The sequence below is a fragment of the Lathyrus oleraceus genome, chromosome 6 (genome assembly GCF_024323335.1).
Source record: "Lathyrus oleraceus cultivar Zhongwan6 chromosome 6, CAAS_Psat_ZW6_1.0, whole genome shotgun sequence".
Classification (NCBI taxonomy): Eukaryota; Viridiplantae; Streptophyta; class Magnoliopsida; order Fabales; family Fabaceae; genus Lathyrus; species Lathyrus oleraceus.
Window position 1 is genome coordinate 311,749,354 of NC_066584.1, and position 20,018 is coordinate 311,769,371.

Below are 20,018 nucleotides of genomic sequence, written 5' to 3' on the forward strand. Positions count from 1 at the left end.
ATTAACGTAATTAACTCCTAATTATGATCCTAAAAAATCTAATATTCTAAACTAATATTATTCTAAATCTAATATTAACCTAATCTAATTTTAAATTTCTAATTGTATCCTAAAACTCATCCAATTAATCTAAATCCCTAATTAATATTCTAAGCTAATATTATTCTAAATCTAATATTAACCTAATCTAATTTTAAATTTCTAATTGTATCCTAAAACTCATCCAATTAACCTAAATCCCTAATTAATATTCTAAACTAATTACCTAATATTCCTAATTAACCTATTATATAATTAAGAATATTCTAAATTTCCAATTAAAAGCTAATTGACAAAGCAAAAAATGAACATGGGCTTTTGCAATGGACAGGGGGTATCGGCCCATATCTGCAAGGGTGCAGGGAGTAGTTTGTTTGGGCTTGAGTCCAAACCAATCCCAAACCCCATGAGTAAGCGCTCATAATACGATGCCAAAAACGCTTATGTAGATAAGTCGCTTGTGTAGATAGGCCACGAAACCAAATCAAGATGAAAAGCGCTTATCCAAAAAAGCCGGAGCGAACATCGCGATTCTCGTCGCCGTTCAACGCACCTGTGTTCATGGATTCACGTTTACGATAATAACATCGCGCTTCGTATCAGAGCATCGCGCTCATCACTATAGCTCATGGATTCGTGTTCTTGGATGGCATTCGACATCATTCATTCTCTCAGACTCTCACACCATTCAAATCTCTCAATCTCTACTCTCACTCTAAATGCGAAAACTATGGCCTCGAAAGAAAATCAAACAATAACGATTACCTTCGGCGGTGGTTCGGCGGCGAAAAAGAGCAATGTCGGATCGTCTTCTTCAAATGCCTTCCCTCGTTTCGTATTCTCCTCGCCGTCTCTGAAAATATTGTTCCTAGGGTTTTTCGGCCGTCTGAAAAATTAGGGTATTCCGTCGTCGTTATTCCAATCACCATCGTCATCATCTCCAATTCCATCATTTCCCATATCACTTTCACTAGCTGTTTCCCATTCAGAGTCATCAGCCTCTGGGCCATATATATCACCACCGTCACCCTGATTATGGACGCCGCCATGCTTAATAGCTGCCTCTCGAAATAACCAAGCTGCACGCATCTGCTTTTTAACTAATCGCTCAGCATAATCCGAAACTTTATTTTGCCTCAGTGAGAGATCAAGATCATTTGACTGGGAGAACTCGTTTATAAATAGAATTGCGTCCAATAAACTTTCTTTTGCTAACCCTAGCATGTCATAAGCTTGTGCTCGCCTCCAGAGACTTTTGGCATGACGGTTGACAGGTCTATGGAGACATAATGCACGGGTAGCATCACTTATGGCAACCAAAGGTTGTTACAGCAAAAGATAACATTGAGCACGATTACTATAGAGAACAACTCTCTCCTTCTTGGATCTCATAGGACACATCGCCAACGCTTCTGAGTACTTTGATGCAGCACTAGAAATATTTCCAGACAAGAACAGGGAATTTCCTTCAAGCTTGACAACCAGTGCTGCAGCCTGCTTAATATGTAGATCTTCCTTGGGCATATTCTTTTCCCATTTTAATCTCTGCTTCGAACTTAATAGATCCTCTATCTGCTCTTTAGTGCAACTACTAATTGAGCTTCTTCCTGACCCTTGTGACTCGATGCAATCTTGAAGAACATTGACAATGGAATCACCAAGCTTTTTATGATCGTCTAGAGTTGTAATCTCCACAAGGTCTACTAATGCAGGCACTACTTTATCAATCACCTTATGACATGTATTCGGATCTTGAAGCAACCATAGAAGACAATCAATAGCCATATACTACCAATCATCTGAAGACCTAGCAATATTACACAATGCTTCGATAATTCCAGGGCAACTGGCAACAGGTCCCCTACCAAGCTTTTGATGACAAATTGTTCTTAATAAGCCAATACCATCCGGTGAATTTTCATTAACAAGTCCACCCCACATGCCAGGTAGTTTCGTTAGAAATTCTTGCTTGCATATGGTAGGAAGAAATTCCGGTTTAAAAGTGAAGCAATTAATGAGCTGAAGGGACCAACATTGCAACTGGCTAGCCCATTCCTCAACCTTCCTAGACTCCATTTCAACACCGGCCATTCCACGTGTAAGCAGATCATAATGATAACTTAGCCTTCTATCAACATATTGGTAAAAGTAAGAATAAACTATTTCCAAGGAACTTATCTCCAATTGGATGGAAAGCTCGAGAATTTCACCATGACTTGCTACAGTGGGAAAAGTGCTGGCATATGTAGCTAAATGTCCCAAAGCTCTAACTGCTACCCTCTGCTCAACCCAAGTCAATCTACCTCTTAGAAGCTCAACTAAAGGAGGAATAACACTGGCATGCACAACACTTTCAGCAAATTCTTCCATATTCATTGTGTAGGAACCAATGATATGAGCTGCATAATAAAGAATGTATATATTTTGGTCATGAGAAAGCCAACGTCGATTCTTCAGCCCTTTCCATATGAGAGCAGACATGCATTCAAATATTCCCAGCTCTATGAATTCAGGGTCATTCGGATGTGCCATTGCTGTGTTCCAAAGGCCACTGATAGGAAGAACCTGACCATCATCATCTTGACACGGAAGCTCTCTAAAGAACTTCAGTATGCTTGCTCTGCGTTTGCTTGGATTCGCTTCCTTCATGACACAAAAGAAGCATCCTGGGTATGGACAGTTTGATGAAACTTTATCCATGATCGATAAATTATAACAATAGCCTCCCAGATCAACAAGTCAATTCACACTACGTGCCTCGAGCAAACAAACCACTTCAAAACTCTGAAGAAGTGAGAGAATTCAACGGTAGGAAAATTGCATGGAGAGTGAAGCTAGCGAGTGGTAGTGACACTGAAGCAAAATTGTTGGCGGAGATCGGGGTGAGTGTAGAAGACAGATCCAAGTTGGCAATTTTATAGTCAATTTTGGATATTTTGGAGATATTTTTGGTCTATCTGTCTCTCTCACGCTTTTCTCGTATCATCGTCGATTTTGATTAGGTTTGTCGAAGCCGATTCGCAAATCTGGATTCATCTGTCTTACGGTTTCTGTTCGTGAATCACGTCAATTTAGTGGTTTATTGCATCGATTTTGAAGCTACCACACGCGTAAGCGGATCGACCTCGAGTTGTTCGAACCGTGATTCCTTCATTTTGTCTCAGGTTCGAACCCAATCTCGAAGATGCGATGCTAGGGTGATGAGTCATGGATTCATCTGCGATTCTCTCCAACGACTCTCAAGAGCGGTTCAGTTCTGATGGATGGCGAGAGTTGACGACGAAAACGACGGCGATTCAACGAGTGCAGTGCCTTTGAAGCTTGGCTTTAAAACTCAACCATGATGGTGTCGATGCGAACGCGAGTGGATCCAGGGTGTAGCGCTCCCGTTTCTCTACCGATTTGGTGGCGCCATTGTTGATGAGTTTCTAGTAGCGGTCGGTTGGGATGAGCGCCGTTTGGTTGATGATGGAGGTTTGTGAGCGGAGGGTTGATTTAGGAGGGAGCTAGCGGTGTGGAGAAGGACGTTGGATTCGTGTGGAAGGCGGAATACAGAGGCGTAACGACTTTAGAGAGTGGAGGGTTTTGTTGATTTTTGAGGAAAGTGTGCGTGATGTTCGCGGTAGAGGGTTTATTGGTGGTTTGGGGGTTTTGATGGTAGTGGAGATGGAAGATCGGAGTCGTGGTGGTTTCGACGGTGGTGAGGTGAAGTGAGTTGGACGGAGGGTTTTACGGTTGTTGTCGCGGTCGATGGTGGGTTTGATGGAAGAAGAAAGATGAAGGTTTAGTGACGGTAGGGCTTGTGGAGTGAAGAGGAAGAGGTGATGGTTTAAGTAGGTTGGTGATGGTGAATGGGTCGGTTCGCCGGTGAGAACAATGAAGGTTATGGTGAGGGAGATGAATGAGTGTGTGAGGTGGAGGAGAGGTTATGAGTGGTAGCTTAATGATGAGGGAGACATTGAGTATCAGGAAAGAGAGAGAGATCTTAATGAGTGAGGAGAGAGTGAGGATTAGGTGGTAGGTGAGAGGCGTTTGGGTCTGCCGCTAGGCAACTGTTGGGTTTTTTCATTCACCAACATCTTTAGTATTTATAGTGTCAAACTAGGGTTATTAATTTGAGACAAATACCAAAATGCCCCTCTTTTCAAAGTTTTAGAACAAAATGAGTTTTAAGAACTAATTAAAATTAAATTAAATCATTCTAACAAAAAAACTATATTAAACTGAAACAAAGACGTAGAAAATTCTAATTAATTGAATCAAACATTTTGACAAAGAGATAAAAATAAAATGTCTCAAAATGGATAAAGGCCGGGCGCAAAAGTGCTCGAAAAATTAAAATGAATGCACCAAAATGATCATTGCGAAATAAACTTATTGGAAAAATACAGCGTTTCTTTTAATTTTGAAATAAATTTTGACCGGTTAAACAGGCTCGAGCTGATCAAAAGGTGACCGAAAAATTAGTTGAAAAATAAATCGAGCATACCAGATTAAGCTACGCGAAACGTAGATTAATAGAATTGATGTCTAGAAGCTTGATTTTAAAATTTTCGTTCACTGATTTGACGCACATCCGTTGATTAATTCAACCGGTTTGTCTGTAGATCCGAAAATATTGTTTCGACTGATATTTTAGGCACTATGCGGTATGGAATGCATGGTATGCTATGTAGACATGCAATAGCTATGACGAATGTATTGAGTCAGCGATTCAGGGTCAAAATTGGGGTATGACAATATCTCTCAAGGAAGACTTTCTTCAAATCATTCCAAGTTGTTACAGAATTCGACTCAAGATAATATAACCAATCCTTGGTAGCACCCTGTAGTGAAAACGGGAAGGCTCTCAGCTTGATGTGATCTTCGGTGATTCCTCCAGGTCTCAATGGTGTAGAGCAAACAACTTGAAATTCCTTAAGATGCTTATGCGGATTCTCACCTACAAGACCATTAAACCTTGACAACAAGTGTATTAAACCAAATTTCAACTCAAAAGGAACGGTAACATCAACATATTCAATACATAAACCATTGTAATTCATATCAGGAGCAGAAAGTTCTCTCAGAGTTCTTTGGTAAGCCATATTAAACTCAATAGAAAAAAAATTAATAAACAATGAGAAAACACATAACTAATTCAGCAATGCAACAACAAATAGGAAAATATCGACAATGTCCCTATTAAGAAAAAACAATTGAAATACGGGGGAAAAACTATTAAAATAAAAGGAAAAAAATACAAAAACATAAAAATCAATCTAATAACGTCAATTAAAATTTTTGAGATTTTTTTCAGAATTTTCTGAAACTATCAAAACAGAAAAGAATCATAAAAAATAGAAAAATAAGGAATTTATGGTTTTTAGAACGACACTCACTATTTAGTTTAAATAGTGGCTTTTGATCCTTGATTTTTTCCTAGTTAATCGCCAAAGAATCGGAATAATTTGAGATGATTTCCTTTAAAAAAATAGCTTTTTTTATTCTAAAACGCAAAAAGACCAGAATGCAAGAATCATAATAAAGGCTTTTTTAGAACGACACCCACTATTTAGTTTCTAAATAGAGGCTTTTGATCCTTGATTTTTTCCTAGTTAATCGCCAAAGAATCGGAATAATTTGAGACGATTTTCTTTAAAAAAATAAATTTTTTATCCTAAAACGCAAAAAGACCAGAACGCAAGAAAGTTATGGCAAAAAAATGTTAAAACACAACACCTATTACTATAATAATGGTTAAAATCTACAAAAGTCACCGGAAACGGCGCCAAATTTGATCCGCTGTCGCACACGGGTCAAAAACAAGTTTAAAAGTGTAGTAAAACGGAAGCGACACTCGAATGTCGTATCACAAAGACTCTTGAATGTTATAACCAAACAAATGAAAAGAAGGGTTTTTTTTAAGGTTCAAAACTTAAATCGAAGATGATTAAAGGTAAAAGCAAAATTGATAAATAAGCTAATCTATTGTATCGATTTCCGACTTATCATCGATTCTTATAATTTCAATTCCCTAGCGGATTCAATCCCATTCGATTACAATACCCACTAACAAGCGCAAATTGGTATTATATGATGTATGTTCCTAATTTCCGAATTAAGAAAACAGATTTAAGCAGATGCGAATTAAGGAAACGGATTTAAGCAGACGCGAATTAAGCAAACGCGACTTAATCAAACACGATAACGAAAAAGCTAGGTTAACGTGATTATAGTTAAGGATCGTACAAACAATCAAATTTAATCAAATATATCCTATAAGAAACAATCGAATTAACCAAATTAAAGTAATCGAATTAAGAAAATGAGTTTATATGAAGAATTGAAAAGAAATCGAAATTAAACTGAAATTAATAAAAACCTCTAAGTGGAATTCGAATACAACAAATCAGCTCTTTGGGAATTCGCTCTCCATGAAATCTTCTAAGCAATATTATATCATCCAAATTCAGAAGTAGGATTACTATAGTAGTGAAAGACCTAATATAATAAAAGGCAAATTCGGGCCCTTATAGGATCCGACCCGAAAATTACAAAAACAGACTCAAACTAACTATTTTAATTAAGTCTGGAACTTCAACGACTTATTCGACCCTTCTTCACTTAGAATCAGCTTTTGACTTCAACATGAAACTTGTAGTTCTTTCTCTTAGCTTTCCAACTCATACTAGAACGCATCAATCTAATTCTCGTATCTCAAGTTAGGATCTGCATAGTGATAAGGTATCAAATAACTATTTATGTTGAAAATAAAGTACGAAAATAAAATAAAGACAAAAATAAACTTAAATATTAAAAGACATTAAAATAGTAAAAATAATATAATAAACTATAGATTTGCCTAAGTACAATAGTAGAAGAAGGTGCATCAAAATGCACTGATCAAATTCCCACACACTTGAACTTTTGCACTCCGAGTAAAATTATAAATTCAAAACTCAATTCATGGAGAGCTAATTCCCAAAGAGCTGATATGTTGTATTCAAATTCCACTTTGAGGTTTTTATTAATTTCAGTTTAATTTCGATTTCTTTTCAATTCTTCCTATAAATCCGTTTTCTTAATTCGATTACTTTCGTTTGCTTAATTCAATTATTTCTTATAGGAAAGATTTGATTAAATTTGATTGTTTGTATGATCCTTAACTATAATCACGTTAGCGTAGCTTTTTCGTTATCGTGTTTGATTAAGTCGTGTTTGCTTAATTCGCGTCTGCTTAAATCCGTCTGTTTAATTCGAAAATTAGGAACATGCATCATATAATACCAATTTGCGCTTGTCAGTGGGTATTGTAATCGAATGGGATTGAATCCGCTAGGAAATTGAAATTATAAGAATAGATGATAAGTCGGAAATCGATACAATACATTAGCTTAGTTATCAATTTTGCTTTTACCTTTAATCATCTTCGATTTAAGAGCATTGAGTGGTTAGTACAAAAGCATTGAGTGAAATTGATGCAAGGTGTAGTGTGGATTATGTCGATGATTAAAAAGCTTTCTGCCGACATGGAAGTTTCACCATAAAGTTTCAACCTGGTTTTTTGACGTGTGAAAATTCTTGAGTGAATACGTGGTCTAAAGTTTTTGGGTGAATACGTGGTGTCAAGGTCTCTTGGAACCATGAACGTTTAACCCATTGACACTTTCATAGCTTCCCGAATCTCCAACATAAAAGATGTTCTCCCAAATCTTATTTATTTGTATTTTCGCATGTAGGATTTAATTCAAGAATAATTGAAATAATCTTTGACTTGAAATTAACTTAATGATAGTCATTCATACATTTTTTTAATTTGAATATTGTCTATTGACATCTTTTAATTAAATGAGATAATATTTTTTTATCCCTAGACGAAGTAGTAATAACCATTAGAAACTCACCTATACAATTATGAATACAAGAGTTTGAATCCTGGTAATAATGTCAAACTTAGTAATATCGATTTCAGCCAGTTGAGTTAATATTTGCGAACAAATGAAAGAATACTTTACACACTATACTTTTTTTAGAGTCAAGATATCTCATATTTTCAGATAAAATGCATGTGTAAATAGATTAACTGATGCATTTTTTATTTATTTATAAGACTTGGTGAGAACTCGCTTCTTATTTGTGTTTTTGAAATTTTTTAGAGAGATATGCTGGACATATTCAATTATCATTTTTATAACTTTTTAATGGATTGGGTTTTATGTCAATTTAATTGCATTCAACCCACACTGGCTTAAATTTATAATTCACATTTATTGGAGTTGGATCTCAAAAAATTAGAGATTACTCATCACACCCTATGGGCACCATGTTGAAATTCTAAAAAAAATCTTAGATTCTGAATTTTAAAATCTAGAAATGTCTGAAATACACAACATTCTCATTAAATTAGAGGTGACAAACGGGCATATCTCTCCCGTAAAAAGTCCACAAAAAACGAGACAAAACAAGATAGACATAATTAAGGTACGAGCCTATAATTTTGATTTGTCCCATAAAAAAGTGAGGATGGGGTGAAGTGGCCCCGCGAGCATGCACCTTAAACCTAAAAATACAAAGATTTATATAAATACTTGTAAATGCAAAAATCCACAAAAAAAAAATAGGACGAACAAATTATGGGGTGAGAGTCTAAAACTTTGATCCGACCAACAAAAAAATGCAGACAAAACGGACATGTTTGGCAAGCCAGACTCGTTTTGTCTTTAAAAAAAACTGATTTTAAAATTCGAATTCTTTCTCTAATACTACTACTTAAACACGGAATATACTCATATCAGATAAATCAAAAACAAAATAAATTTCAGACAAAAAAAAAAACACAAAAACTCAATTTTTATACTTAATCATATATTAATATGCTGTAAGTAATATTTCACCACCCAACACCCTAACTTTAAGGAACTCTAGCACAATTTTGCTTATACAATAATATTATTGGTATAAAATTATACATGCCTTAATTGACATAAATAAAATATTATCATATAAAAAGTATATAAGATGTGTTGAAGTTTAAAATGAGTTTAGATGACATACAATGAGAGTCTTTCATTTTCCCAAGTCATCATTTAAAAACACAGTTACAAAGTGAATTTAAATGGAAAATTAATATATTTCGATAAATGTCAATGTAAAACAAGTTTATAATAACAATGTATATTATACAAATTATTTGTATATTAATTTTAATAAAATAAGATTATTACTCTGAAAAGCCTAATTTGTACTTAACAATGTATATTATACAAATTATTTGTATATTAATTTTAATAAAATAAGATTATTACTCTGAAAAGCCTAATTTGTACTTGACTTTACACATACTACACGCAGTCCAACAGTGCTGTTTGGAGTAAAAAAAAATATAAATTATAACTTCAAATTAAAGTAAATTTTAGAGACAAAATCAATTCAACTTGAAAACACCTTACTTGAAACCGTTATTTGGAAACCAACGATACTGCAGAATGCAGAGCTTATAATTGCCATCATTCAATAGCCGCAAATTTCTATTAATACATACAACAATCTGAGCTCTACCACTCAGACACCAAGAAACAGATTAAAATCAGTATAACTTACGGACTCAAGCATCCAAATGAGTTCAAGTGAGCATCCACTTCCAAGCTTTATTTTTCAGCATAATAAGTAACAATCCAGTCACTAGGTTACAAATTCACAATCGGACTCTGAGCAGTTAGACTCTTTCCACGATCTTTGCTGATGCTTTTCATCGCTGCAGCAAAAATCTAATAAGGATGAGAACAGGCATGAATAATTATCCCATTAGTGTTATTATCAAGTAGTATACTGTCAAAATTACTCCTCTATCTCAAAAGTAAGCAAAGAAAGTGACTGATAATCTGATATTCAGAACAATGTTGCGATACCAATGTAGAACTATGTAATCCAATTACAGAAATAGTTGTAGCCTCATTCATGTGCAGTATGTCCTGCTAGATATGAATGAGCCACCATTTGAGAATTTGGTATGTTCCCTCAGTTACTACAAAAACATTGAGTTCAAACAAAGAAGTTAACGAATGCATGCACAAACGAGCAACTTCTGTTTGACGGATACATAACATGAATCGAGACAACATACACAAAGATGCAGGAACCGAATGGAAGGGGATACAAATTGGCATCATTTGTGTTTGCTGCCATAATAAGATTTGGACAACTTTGAGATGACAAAGACTAAACACTTAAACAATGGACAAGCCAAACTAAAGCATCATAGGTGTTGTACTTCACTAAAAATTGACATATTTGTCCATAACTGCCTCATAGCGTTTCATGTCCTAATATTAGTTTATAGGGAAGATCACCTACATCACCATGTAATTGTCCATAAACAATCTATTCTCAGTTCAAAAACAAATATCCACAATGTCGAGTGATTCTATATCTAATTGGTAATAGCGAATCAAATATCTCAATATTGACTAGAGAACTATACCACCAATATAGCTCATAAACCTGTCATGTCAACAGGAAACATGATTTATTTATTGTCCCTTTAAGAAAAGAAGGGGTGATACATTTGGTGTAAGTTTTACATCAAATGAAAGATTCTTTCCTGTCATATTTTTCCTTTATCCCCAGTCCCACTGGTTTTTTCTAGCCTTAAACTACAAAAATGAGACTAAAATCTGTAACACAGAATGACAGAAGATAGCAATTACACCAGTTACAGAAAGAGATACCTTGGATGGTGGACGAGGATGCTGCCTCAAATCTGCTTCTGCACCTGAAAATTGTTCCTGCATACTACTTTTCTCATACTTGTCACAATTGAACTTTGGTTTATATCCCAAAATACCCTGATCAAATTCCATATGAAGGTGTCATTTAGACGAAAAAAGAATAACAACGATTATATTGTACAACAACAGCTATTAATAGGAGAAGGTTTGTATTATTTTGCAGGAGGTAGGGAACAACAGCAAGTATGTAAGGTAAGTGACTGCTGACCTTTGTAGAGGGATGAAAATGTTGTCTCCTGTCAGCATGAGGTAACTGATGGTATGAGCTACCTCCCTCATTCACTTTACTACTGCCTTTTGCTTCCTGATCTAATGAGACGAAACCATCATCAAATTTCTCATTTAACTCAGTGGACTGTAGATTGTCCTTTTCCATAGATCTTTGATGTGGCCGTAAATAATCGGATCTAGCAGCTGGAGTCTCATCGTGATTAGCATTTATCTTGATAGGATGATTGTTTCGATCAATACTTTGGGAATTATAGTCCTTCTTTGCGAACTGAACAGCTGCTGCACGTGCCCCAGCTATGGCCAGACTTAAAGTTGACGACTTGTCCACTTCAGTTGCTTTTAAATCATGGGTAAGCGCGGAGACACGACCCGGCTTTAGAGAAAATTGGTTAGATGGATCCGGAAGTGGAAATTTCACTGGCATAGGGCTATCAACCGGGACTAACCCTCTAACTGCACCTTCATAAATCTTTGAACACGAAAAGAAACCAGCCTTAATTCCAAGCAACACAAAACCAAAAAGGAAGATGTAGATTTGAAACCATAATTACCTTTCTTTCCAAGTTATAAACGCCTTGGTAACCTCGCATCTCAAATGGAATCAACAATTTCTAGAATAAGAGAACAAAAAAGCACTCATTCAGCTTACACAGATACAGATACACACATACTAGTTACTCCTACAATGATAGAAATGCACAGAACTAGAAGGACACAAACCTGTGGCCGTTCACACAACCAACAATAATCAGTTTGTGCTTCTAGTCGTACCTGAAGAGAGAAAACTGGGGTTAATGTAGTAAAAAAAACGGATAACTAGAAATCATTTAAAAGTCCTAATTGCGCGGTTGGTCTATCAAATTCAGATATCACGATTGAACAATTTTAGTTTCCCCTAGGTTTCAATTCCATAAATTACATCTCAAGTATTTATCTTATTACAATAAGGTCCTTTTAACACTAAAACTAAACATAACCATGAGAAATCAAAAGTGCTGTTAAGTCTACTTAAAAACAAAAGCTTGGTAAATGACACTGATACGGTACCGATTCAGGAACCATCTCCCAGCATGATAGCTCATCGCGATTTAAGCAACCAACAACTTCAACACAACCTAAATCAAGCATTCAAGTTAGCGAATCGAGTGTGCTAGTGTGACAGCAGTGGTATGAACTATGCAATGTATAATAATACCCAAAAGCCTAGAAACAGGGTAATGTTGAGGAAAACTGATATCAGTAATCCCATGTAGTGCATAAATTTCCTTATAGAAATATTCCATTGCTTTGATCGTAGACTCCTCCGGAACTTTACCAGCAGCATGAATCCAAAGACGACCTTAACAAATTAAACAATTTCAAAACTTAGGGTGGAAAGTTGAAACAGATCAATATGCATAAACAATAATTCAAATAAAAAAGAATGAGAAGAAGAAGACGGAACCTGTGATTGGAGCAGGCCATGTTCTTCCCTCGATTCGCTTGATTCCGTAAACGAGAAGAGAAGCCCAAGGCTGGTGCATAGTTATACATGGATTTCGATAATTTCCTGAATTTGAATTGTATCTTCTCATCGTTAATCTGAATTTCTGATTCTGATTATTCACCGCAACAAAATGACTTTTTGTGCGGGGGGAGTGAACACAGATTGAGTGTGATTTCTCGCAACTACTCTAAACAGTTTCAATTGATTTATATACGTTTCAAAATGTATACCTAATTAAGGATAAGGATCAGCGAACACGTCCAGGTCAGTAATTTGCGGCAGGTTATTCTAAGTAAACTGAGTTTCGCAATACTTTTTTAACAACTAATTTCATTTAAATCATTTTAAATGATTTCGTTTTAATTTTGACTAAATCATGGAATCAATATCCCGCACTCATGCATTTGGGCATGTTTGATTTAGTTTTAAAAAATTACTACATTTTTATTGAATTTTTAAAATTGATTTTTATAAAAACTAGTAAAAGACCCGTGCGTTCGCACGGGTCGCGCAAGTGCAATAATTTATTTTTAAAAAATTAAAATATAATATATTTTTTTGTTTATATATATATATATATATATATATATATATATATATATATATATATATATATATATATAATATATATATATATATATATATATATATATATATATATATATAGTTAGATCAACGTACACAATTTATTGCATAAGAGTTTTTTTTAATGTAATGGATGTTAAATGATCAATAAATGGGTTCAAAAAATTTCCACAAATAACTTTTTCCAGTTTGGGACATAATAAAGTAAAACATTATTAATTTATAGTAATATAATTTGCTTAATTTTTTTGTATACTATATTAAGGAAATAATCAAAAAATATAATACAAAAATATTTTTATAATTTATTGGTATATTGATATATAATAAACATTCTATTGTTAATGTTATGAATAAACATTCCATTTATCATTGAGATTTTGGACATAAGAAATAAAAATATATTTATTTAGTAATGAATGAAATTTTCTAATCTGTTACTAATTTGAGGTATAAAAACGCAAATATTAACCTTCATAATAAATGATTATTTAACCAAAATACATAAACCATGTAAAAGAAATACCAGAACCTCATTTGTTTTAAAATATAGTAATGAATACTACCAAATGTTGAAATTAATTGCAATTGATACAGTAAGGTTTAATGCAACAAAAGATATTGAAACAAAAGGTTCACAATTTTAGTTAAAATTGTGAGAAATAAGTTCAGCAACAAAAATGATTTAACTTCGTACAATTCTTTGGTCCTTAAAAAACTGGGTTTATACAAAACCTGTCCGCAACCTTTTAGGAAGTGATGATTCATTACCCTGTAAAAAACAATTACATCCATATAAACAAATGTTAAAACATAATGTATATTTTATACAACTCATTCAATAAAATTCTAATAATAAACAACGACATTTGTTGATATAATATAACTAATGAAAAACTTACGTTCTATAAGTTTTCAAAAACTTCTTTGAACACGACGTTTGTTGTAGAATTCAATGGATGGTTATACTTGTCATGGATTAATATCTTAAGCCCTTTTTTGCTTTTGACCCTTGATATTGCAACATATAGTTGACCATGACTAAATACACTTCTAGGCAAATACAATCCAACATAATCCAATGACTGACCTTGAGATTTGTTAATTGTCATAGCATAACATATAGTTATGGGAAATTGTCTTCTAGTCATTTTGAATGGCCACGGAGATTGTGTTGGAGTCATATCCATTCTTGGAATATAGATAACCCCTCCAATATTCTTTCCAGATATAATCTTTGCCTCGATAACGTGGTTTGTCAATCTTGTAACTATAAGCCTTGTTCCATTATAGAGACCTTCAGGTTGATCAATGTTTCGAAGCAACATAATAGGGGTCCCAATCTTCAATTTAATCTTGTGGTTAGGTAGACCGGAAGTTGTAAGTGTATTCAAAAATTCCGGGGTCAAAACATCAAAAGCTTCATTTCCTTCACCGTCAAAAGTGTCTACAGAATCTGAACTTAAATATTCCTTTTCTTCACCTTTGGGAAAATTTTTGAAATTTTATTATTATAAATCTATGTTAGTACATATAAATATATGAATGTATCTATAAATATGTTTACAATGGATAACGCATACCTGGTATGAATCCCAAAACGTATTGATTTATGATGTCAACCGTTTCAATTGTTCCTGCCAATATAGCTCTTGATTGCAAAAATTCTGGATTCTTGTAATTGTTAAGAAAATTCGGATATGTTTCACTAACAATGGCTTCTAGTGGATCATCATAGTTAGAAATTAAGAAATCATTTGGAATAGGAATATCCGTGTAACCATCGTTAGGTTCTTCCAATTTCCCATCGCCAACTTTTAATATCCAATTAGAAAACAATTCTAATTCAGATGTACTTGAAGTATTGCCGGCTTGTTGGAGTCGCATGTTCTTTGTAAGCTTCAGCACAACACAATGATCCCAGATGTATGATGAATTTATTATAGAATGTATTATATCTGAACGGCTGCCCCTTGGTACAACTGGTAATATTTGCCGAAAATCTCCACCAAATACAATTACTTTCCCTCCGAATAATTTGTCAGAACAATTGGAACGCCCCATTATGTCTTTAAAGGTTTTATCAAACGCTTCAAAACAAAATCTGTGTGCCATTGGAGCTTCATCCCAAATTATCAACTTTGCCATTTTTAGTAGCTCTGCACGATCACTACCTTTGTCGATATTACATGTAGAAGACTCCATTGTAGGTATTGGAATCTTGAACATTGAATGAGCCGTTCGACCTCCTGGAAGTAGTAGTGAAGCTATGCCCGATGAAACAACAGTTAAACAAATTTGTTTCTTTGATCTTATATAGAAAGCTAGAGTTCTCCACATGTAGGTTTTCCCTGTGCCACCGTATCCATACAAAAAAAATACGCCTCCTTGTTGATTGTTTACTGCTTCTATTATTCGCTTGAATACACCTCTTTGCTCATCTAATTTTAAAAAAATACATAGCAAACATGCAGTGAATAAATTAATTATACATTAAAAAAATTGTAAGATAAAATCATACTTTAAAAGTTAACTTTATAAAATTATGACAAAATTTACAAACATTTAACATATTTACTTATAAGATTTAAGAACAAATTATTGTATTCTTGCAATTGTTCGGCTGGATTGTAACTCCGCTCTTCGTATATGAGCTTATTTCCCAACTGCTCAACCACATATCCACTTGACAAAAAAACTACAATAATAACTAATTTGATTTCAGGATATTGATTTCATTTTGGAATGATAAGATTGCAACAACAATAAAATATCGGTAATATTTTTTAGTAGTATAAATAGGTAATTTATTTTATCACATTTTTCACTCACATCTAGTATAAATTTGACCAATTTATTTTATTTAATTTTTTTGTGTACACATTTCATTTGAAAATGAACCTCAATCAACATAACACATGCTCCAATTTTATGCAAAATGATGGAAGTCCTCTTTGTATCTCAAATCAACAAAACACCCCATATTTTGGAAATCCACCTCTTATTCCAAATCCACACCATAATTCAAGATTTCAAAATTCTCTTTTTATCTCAAATCCATAAAATAATTCACCCATTGGAAATTACTCATATCATACATCACCTTACCCAATGAAAAACTCTCTTTTAATGTATTTTGATATATTTGAATCAATTTTTTAATTATATTTTATATAATATATAGTGGGATTTAGTGGGGCCCATTTTCTTAGCCCACTTTAATTATTTACGATCGTTTTCTTGTACAACTAAATGTATAAAGAATTGATATTCTTATTGATTTATTACAAATCATGCATAACATTAATTATCTTACGGCTGAATTATTTTAATACTCCACTGACCTAGCCAATAGAAAGGAGGCAGTGGACATAATTATTCATTTCAACCCTCAACTATATTTTGACAAATAAATAATTTAAATATGTTGAGTTATAATACTATATATGATGACGTGAGATTGGTAAAAAGTATAGTTGCATGCTTAACTTAATCATTTCAAACAAACAATGTAGATTTTCCATTATCAATCAAAAGACAATTCACTGTATATGATAATTATACCTTGTTTTTTTTTATAAATCCTTAATTCAGTTGAATGCAAGATTCAAACATTGCTCCAACATTTCTGAACTACCTGCAATTTTAACATATGTATTAGACTTTGAAAAAAAATTGTAAAAAAATGTGTCTCTATGTGTTTTCTATAATTAGTTTTGAAGGATTTCATAATAAATTTTTATGTACTTGTTTTTTTAATTTCTAACACCATTAGGCATGCTGAAACCAAACATGACATGCAATAATCTATTTATAATTTAGTCGTATACACATATTTCATAAGATGACAACGTATTTTGTTATCAATCTAAAATACTTATTAACATTTGAAGATATAATACTCATATAAATTTTGTAGTTGAAAGAACACACAAAACACAATGTTCAACATAACAACATAGGATTTTGAATAATTTCACACACATGAATTAAATACTCATTATCATCCTTTAAATCCTTTAAACCATACATGAAATATAAATGTCAATTGTAATCCCACAAAATAAACACTTCAAAAAAGTAAGAACACATCCTACAACCAAAACATATCATGTTCTTAACAACTTCATACTTAAACTCATTTTGGTGCTAAAAAGTTCATAAAATATATTTCAATATCAAATTTCTGAAAATTCTAATTAAGAAGATGGTTTTATCTTTACTTTCTTGGATGGTTTGGTGCCTGATAATTGCGTAGCGCCAGACGCTTCAAAATCAACTTCTTCACCCTTGTCAGCAATTACAACATCCTTAGCCGGAGTCATTAGAATGATTGATTATGGATCATTTTCACCAGATGCAGATAATGTTTGCTTGCAATATAAAAAATTAATTGTCAGATATAAAATGAATTATAATAATACAATATTTATCATAGAAAATTATTATGTTAACAAATGAAGATACTTACTGCGGAAGTTTCCAAATTTTCTTTGTTAGGGACCAACTTTGCATATTCAGTTTTAGACTGATTCTGCACATTGAAACATTGAATATTTATTATACTTGTTAAATGTTTAAATAATACATGAATTAAGTGAATATTATACGTCTTCTACTATGTAGTCATTTTCAATCTCTTTAACAAAGGCTTCATCATCACAAAGCTTCCAAACAGACGCTTGGGAAAACGTTGGCTGCACCTTAACTCTAAAAGCCATTTTCTTATTCAACAGCATTTCAAGCTCATCAGGATAAACCATTGGATCATCTTCTCCATTCTAATGGAAAAATAAAATATCAACCATGAGTGATAATCTGAACTTTACAACTCGATAAACTATTAACATTTTAACTTATGTATAACAATGTACCTCCACCATAGAGTTATGCATAAATTCAGCAGTCATTCCAAGTATAGCAGCACATTCGGAATCCCAGAATACAAATTGATATTTTGATTCACCATTGCTAACATATATCTCAATCTTGTACCTATAGTATTTTAAACGAAGAAAATAATATGATTAATAACAAATCCATTACCAAATTTATTTGCAATTCATCTAGATTATATGTACCTTGGTATAGGCTGTTCGACTTTTTGCCCACATGAACATTCATAAGCTTTTTCAGGATTAGGTGCCTTCGAAGAACACCTTGTGCAACCATAATAAAACCATCCATACTTTGAGACAGCAAATTTCAATGTGGTTGCTATAGTAACACATAAAGTTTCCTAAAAGCAAATCAAAAATGATATTAATTTCAAAAAGCAAACAATATAATTGTAATAGTAAAGATAAATTCGGCTCTATAGTATTCAACTTACATGTTTGATTTTGCAGAACTGACTTAAGGACATACATTTCGCATTATGAACAAACCTTTCTACTGGCGAATACTGAGAACCACCAGACCAATTAGAAACAGATTTTGCAGATTGAGTAGGCTTCTCCTTCTGTTTATTAGTAGGCAACCTATAGAAATAAGATTGTTTTTGAAATTAAAAATTATGTATAATAATCTGAATATAAATAAATAAATAAAATCCATACTTAGACATAAAATCTTGAATTTCAGGGATGTCTTCATTTATCAACAATTTGGAACCACTCCATGCATTTGACACTGTAAATTGTATAATTAATATAAATATTATTGAACGTATAATGAAAAATACAAATTAGCTATGTATTTATAAAGTTTGATAGTGTAATACCTTGGCCATGTTTTACCATTGTATGAGTGAGCAGAATTACAATAGCTCCATTGTTTTTAGGATCATTGTAGTAAGCCAAAAATTTTGATCCATAGATTTCCCATAAATTGCAATTTATGCAATTACCCCTATTTTGCAATATAAATAAACAATATTATATGATGGGATTCAGTGATGCAAAATATATAAATTTATCAAACACATAAGTTATGAAAACAATGCGCATTACTTCAAATCTTTCAGCACAACAGAAACAACAACTTTCTTCCCCGAAGTGTTGGATTGGATATGGTTTATCTCACTAACAACACCAATAATATCTACATTAAAGTAAGGTTCATTATTGAATGTGTTTGCAAATATATAAGTTATATAAGTTATAATAGAATTTAAATTACCTTCCAGTCTATCGGTTTTGCATTTGCCTTGAAGTATCTCACCAAAATCTTTAAAGAAATATCCTTTAGGTGGAATATTTTGAAGTTCAATTGCCTTCATTGTGGTACCACCAAGAAACACAATTTTTTTTGAATGATCACATACCTTCCACTGAAAATCATTGTTATAGACACTGTCATTGTTTATAATGCAGGTCATATTCTCCTTAATGACCTCTTTCCATTTCAGTAAATGGTCATGACGAATAAGGACCTGAATCCGATCACCCTGACAAAATAAAAATAATCTTCTTTTTATATGTTATACAAAAAAACATTTTGTTGTAATTACTAACTATCATACAAAAATCTATACTTAAAAAAAGAAAAGCAATTTACCAAGGAATCCATAACAATCATCTCCAAATGTTCAATACCCTTATTATTCACAACACTCCAAACATCCATTATTCGAACAGCAAGACGCCAAGTTTCTTTTGAGTCATTGATGTCTTTCACAGAATCAACCTTTCTACTCATTTTCACTGAAAAAAAATTCAAAAATTAATGTAACTGCAAATTTAGATGACTATAAAATTACAAACCTAATAACCTGGAAAAAAAAAAGAGTATATAAAGAAACACACGCTCCTACAATTTAAGTGGTTCATATTTATTATTAAAAAAATTCAATTTGTCATTTAAAGAAAATCAAACAACGATAATATTTGGCAAAAAAAATGCAAATAATTAATTTGATTTCAGGATATTGATTTCATTTTGGAATGATAAGATTGCAACAACAATAA

General features: G+C 33.0%; 2 protein-coding genes and 1 pseudogene across 5 annotated transcripts; all 3 read right to left on the minus strand.

The window, feature by feature from the left end:
* Nucleotides 1–855: 855 nt before the first annotated feature.
* Nucleotides 856–3,381, minus strand: LOC127098377 (uncharacterized; annotated as a pseudogene).
* A 4,966-nt stretch (nt 3,382–8,347) lies between these two features.
* Nucleotides 8,348–12,810, minus strand: LOC127098378 (uncharacterized). Of its 4 annotated transcripts, none has more exons than XR_007793345.1 (9): nt 12,484–12,810; nt 12,235–12,378; nt 12,087–12,154; nt 11,760–11,810; nt 11,591–11,650; nt 11,017–11,508; nt 10,749–10,865; nt 9,622–9,775; nt 8,348–8,581 (listed from the first exon to the last, which is right to left on the minus strand). XR_007793345.1 is itself a non-coding variant. In XM_051036963.1 (8 exons), the coding sequence occupies exons 1-8, from the start codon at nt 12,611–12,613 to the stop codon at nt 9,770–9,772; spliced, it is 1,068 nt and encodes a 355-aa protein (XP_050892920.1). In that variant the 5' UTR covers nt 12,614–12,810; the 3' UTR covers nt 9,450–9,769. The 4 variants fall into 4 exon arrangements, 2 of the variants coding, with proteins under 2 accessions (XP_050892920.1, XP_050892919.1); XR_007793344.1 differs by having other exon boundaries at nt 9,622–9,788; XM_051036963.1 differs by lacking the exon at nt 8,348–8,581 and having other exon boundaries at nt 9,450–9,775.
* A 1,205-nt stretch (nt 12,811–14,015) lies between these two features.
* On the minus strand, nt 14,016–17,435 carry LOC127095394 (uncharacterized). Its single transcript, XM_051034092.1, has 4 exons — nt 17,334–17,435; nt 15,689–15,776; nt 14,694–15,551; nt 14,016–14,593 (listed from the first exon to the last, which is right to left on the minus strand). Exons 1-4 carry the CDS (start codon nt 17,433–17,435, stop codon nt 14,016–14,018), a joined length of 1,626 nt encoding a protein of 541 aa, XP_050890049.1.
* Between the last annotated feature and the right edge of the window lie 2,583 nt (nt 17,436–20,018).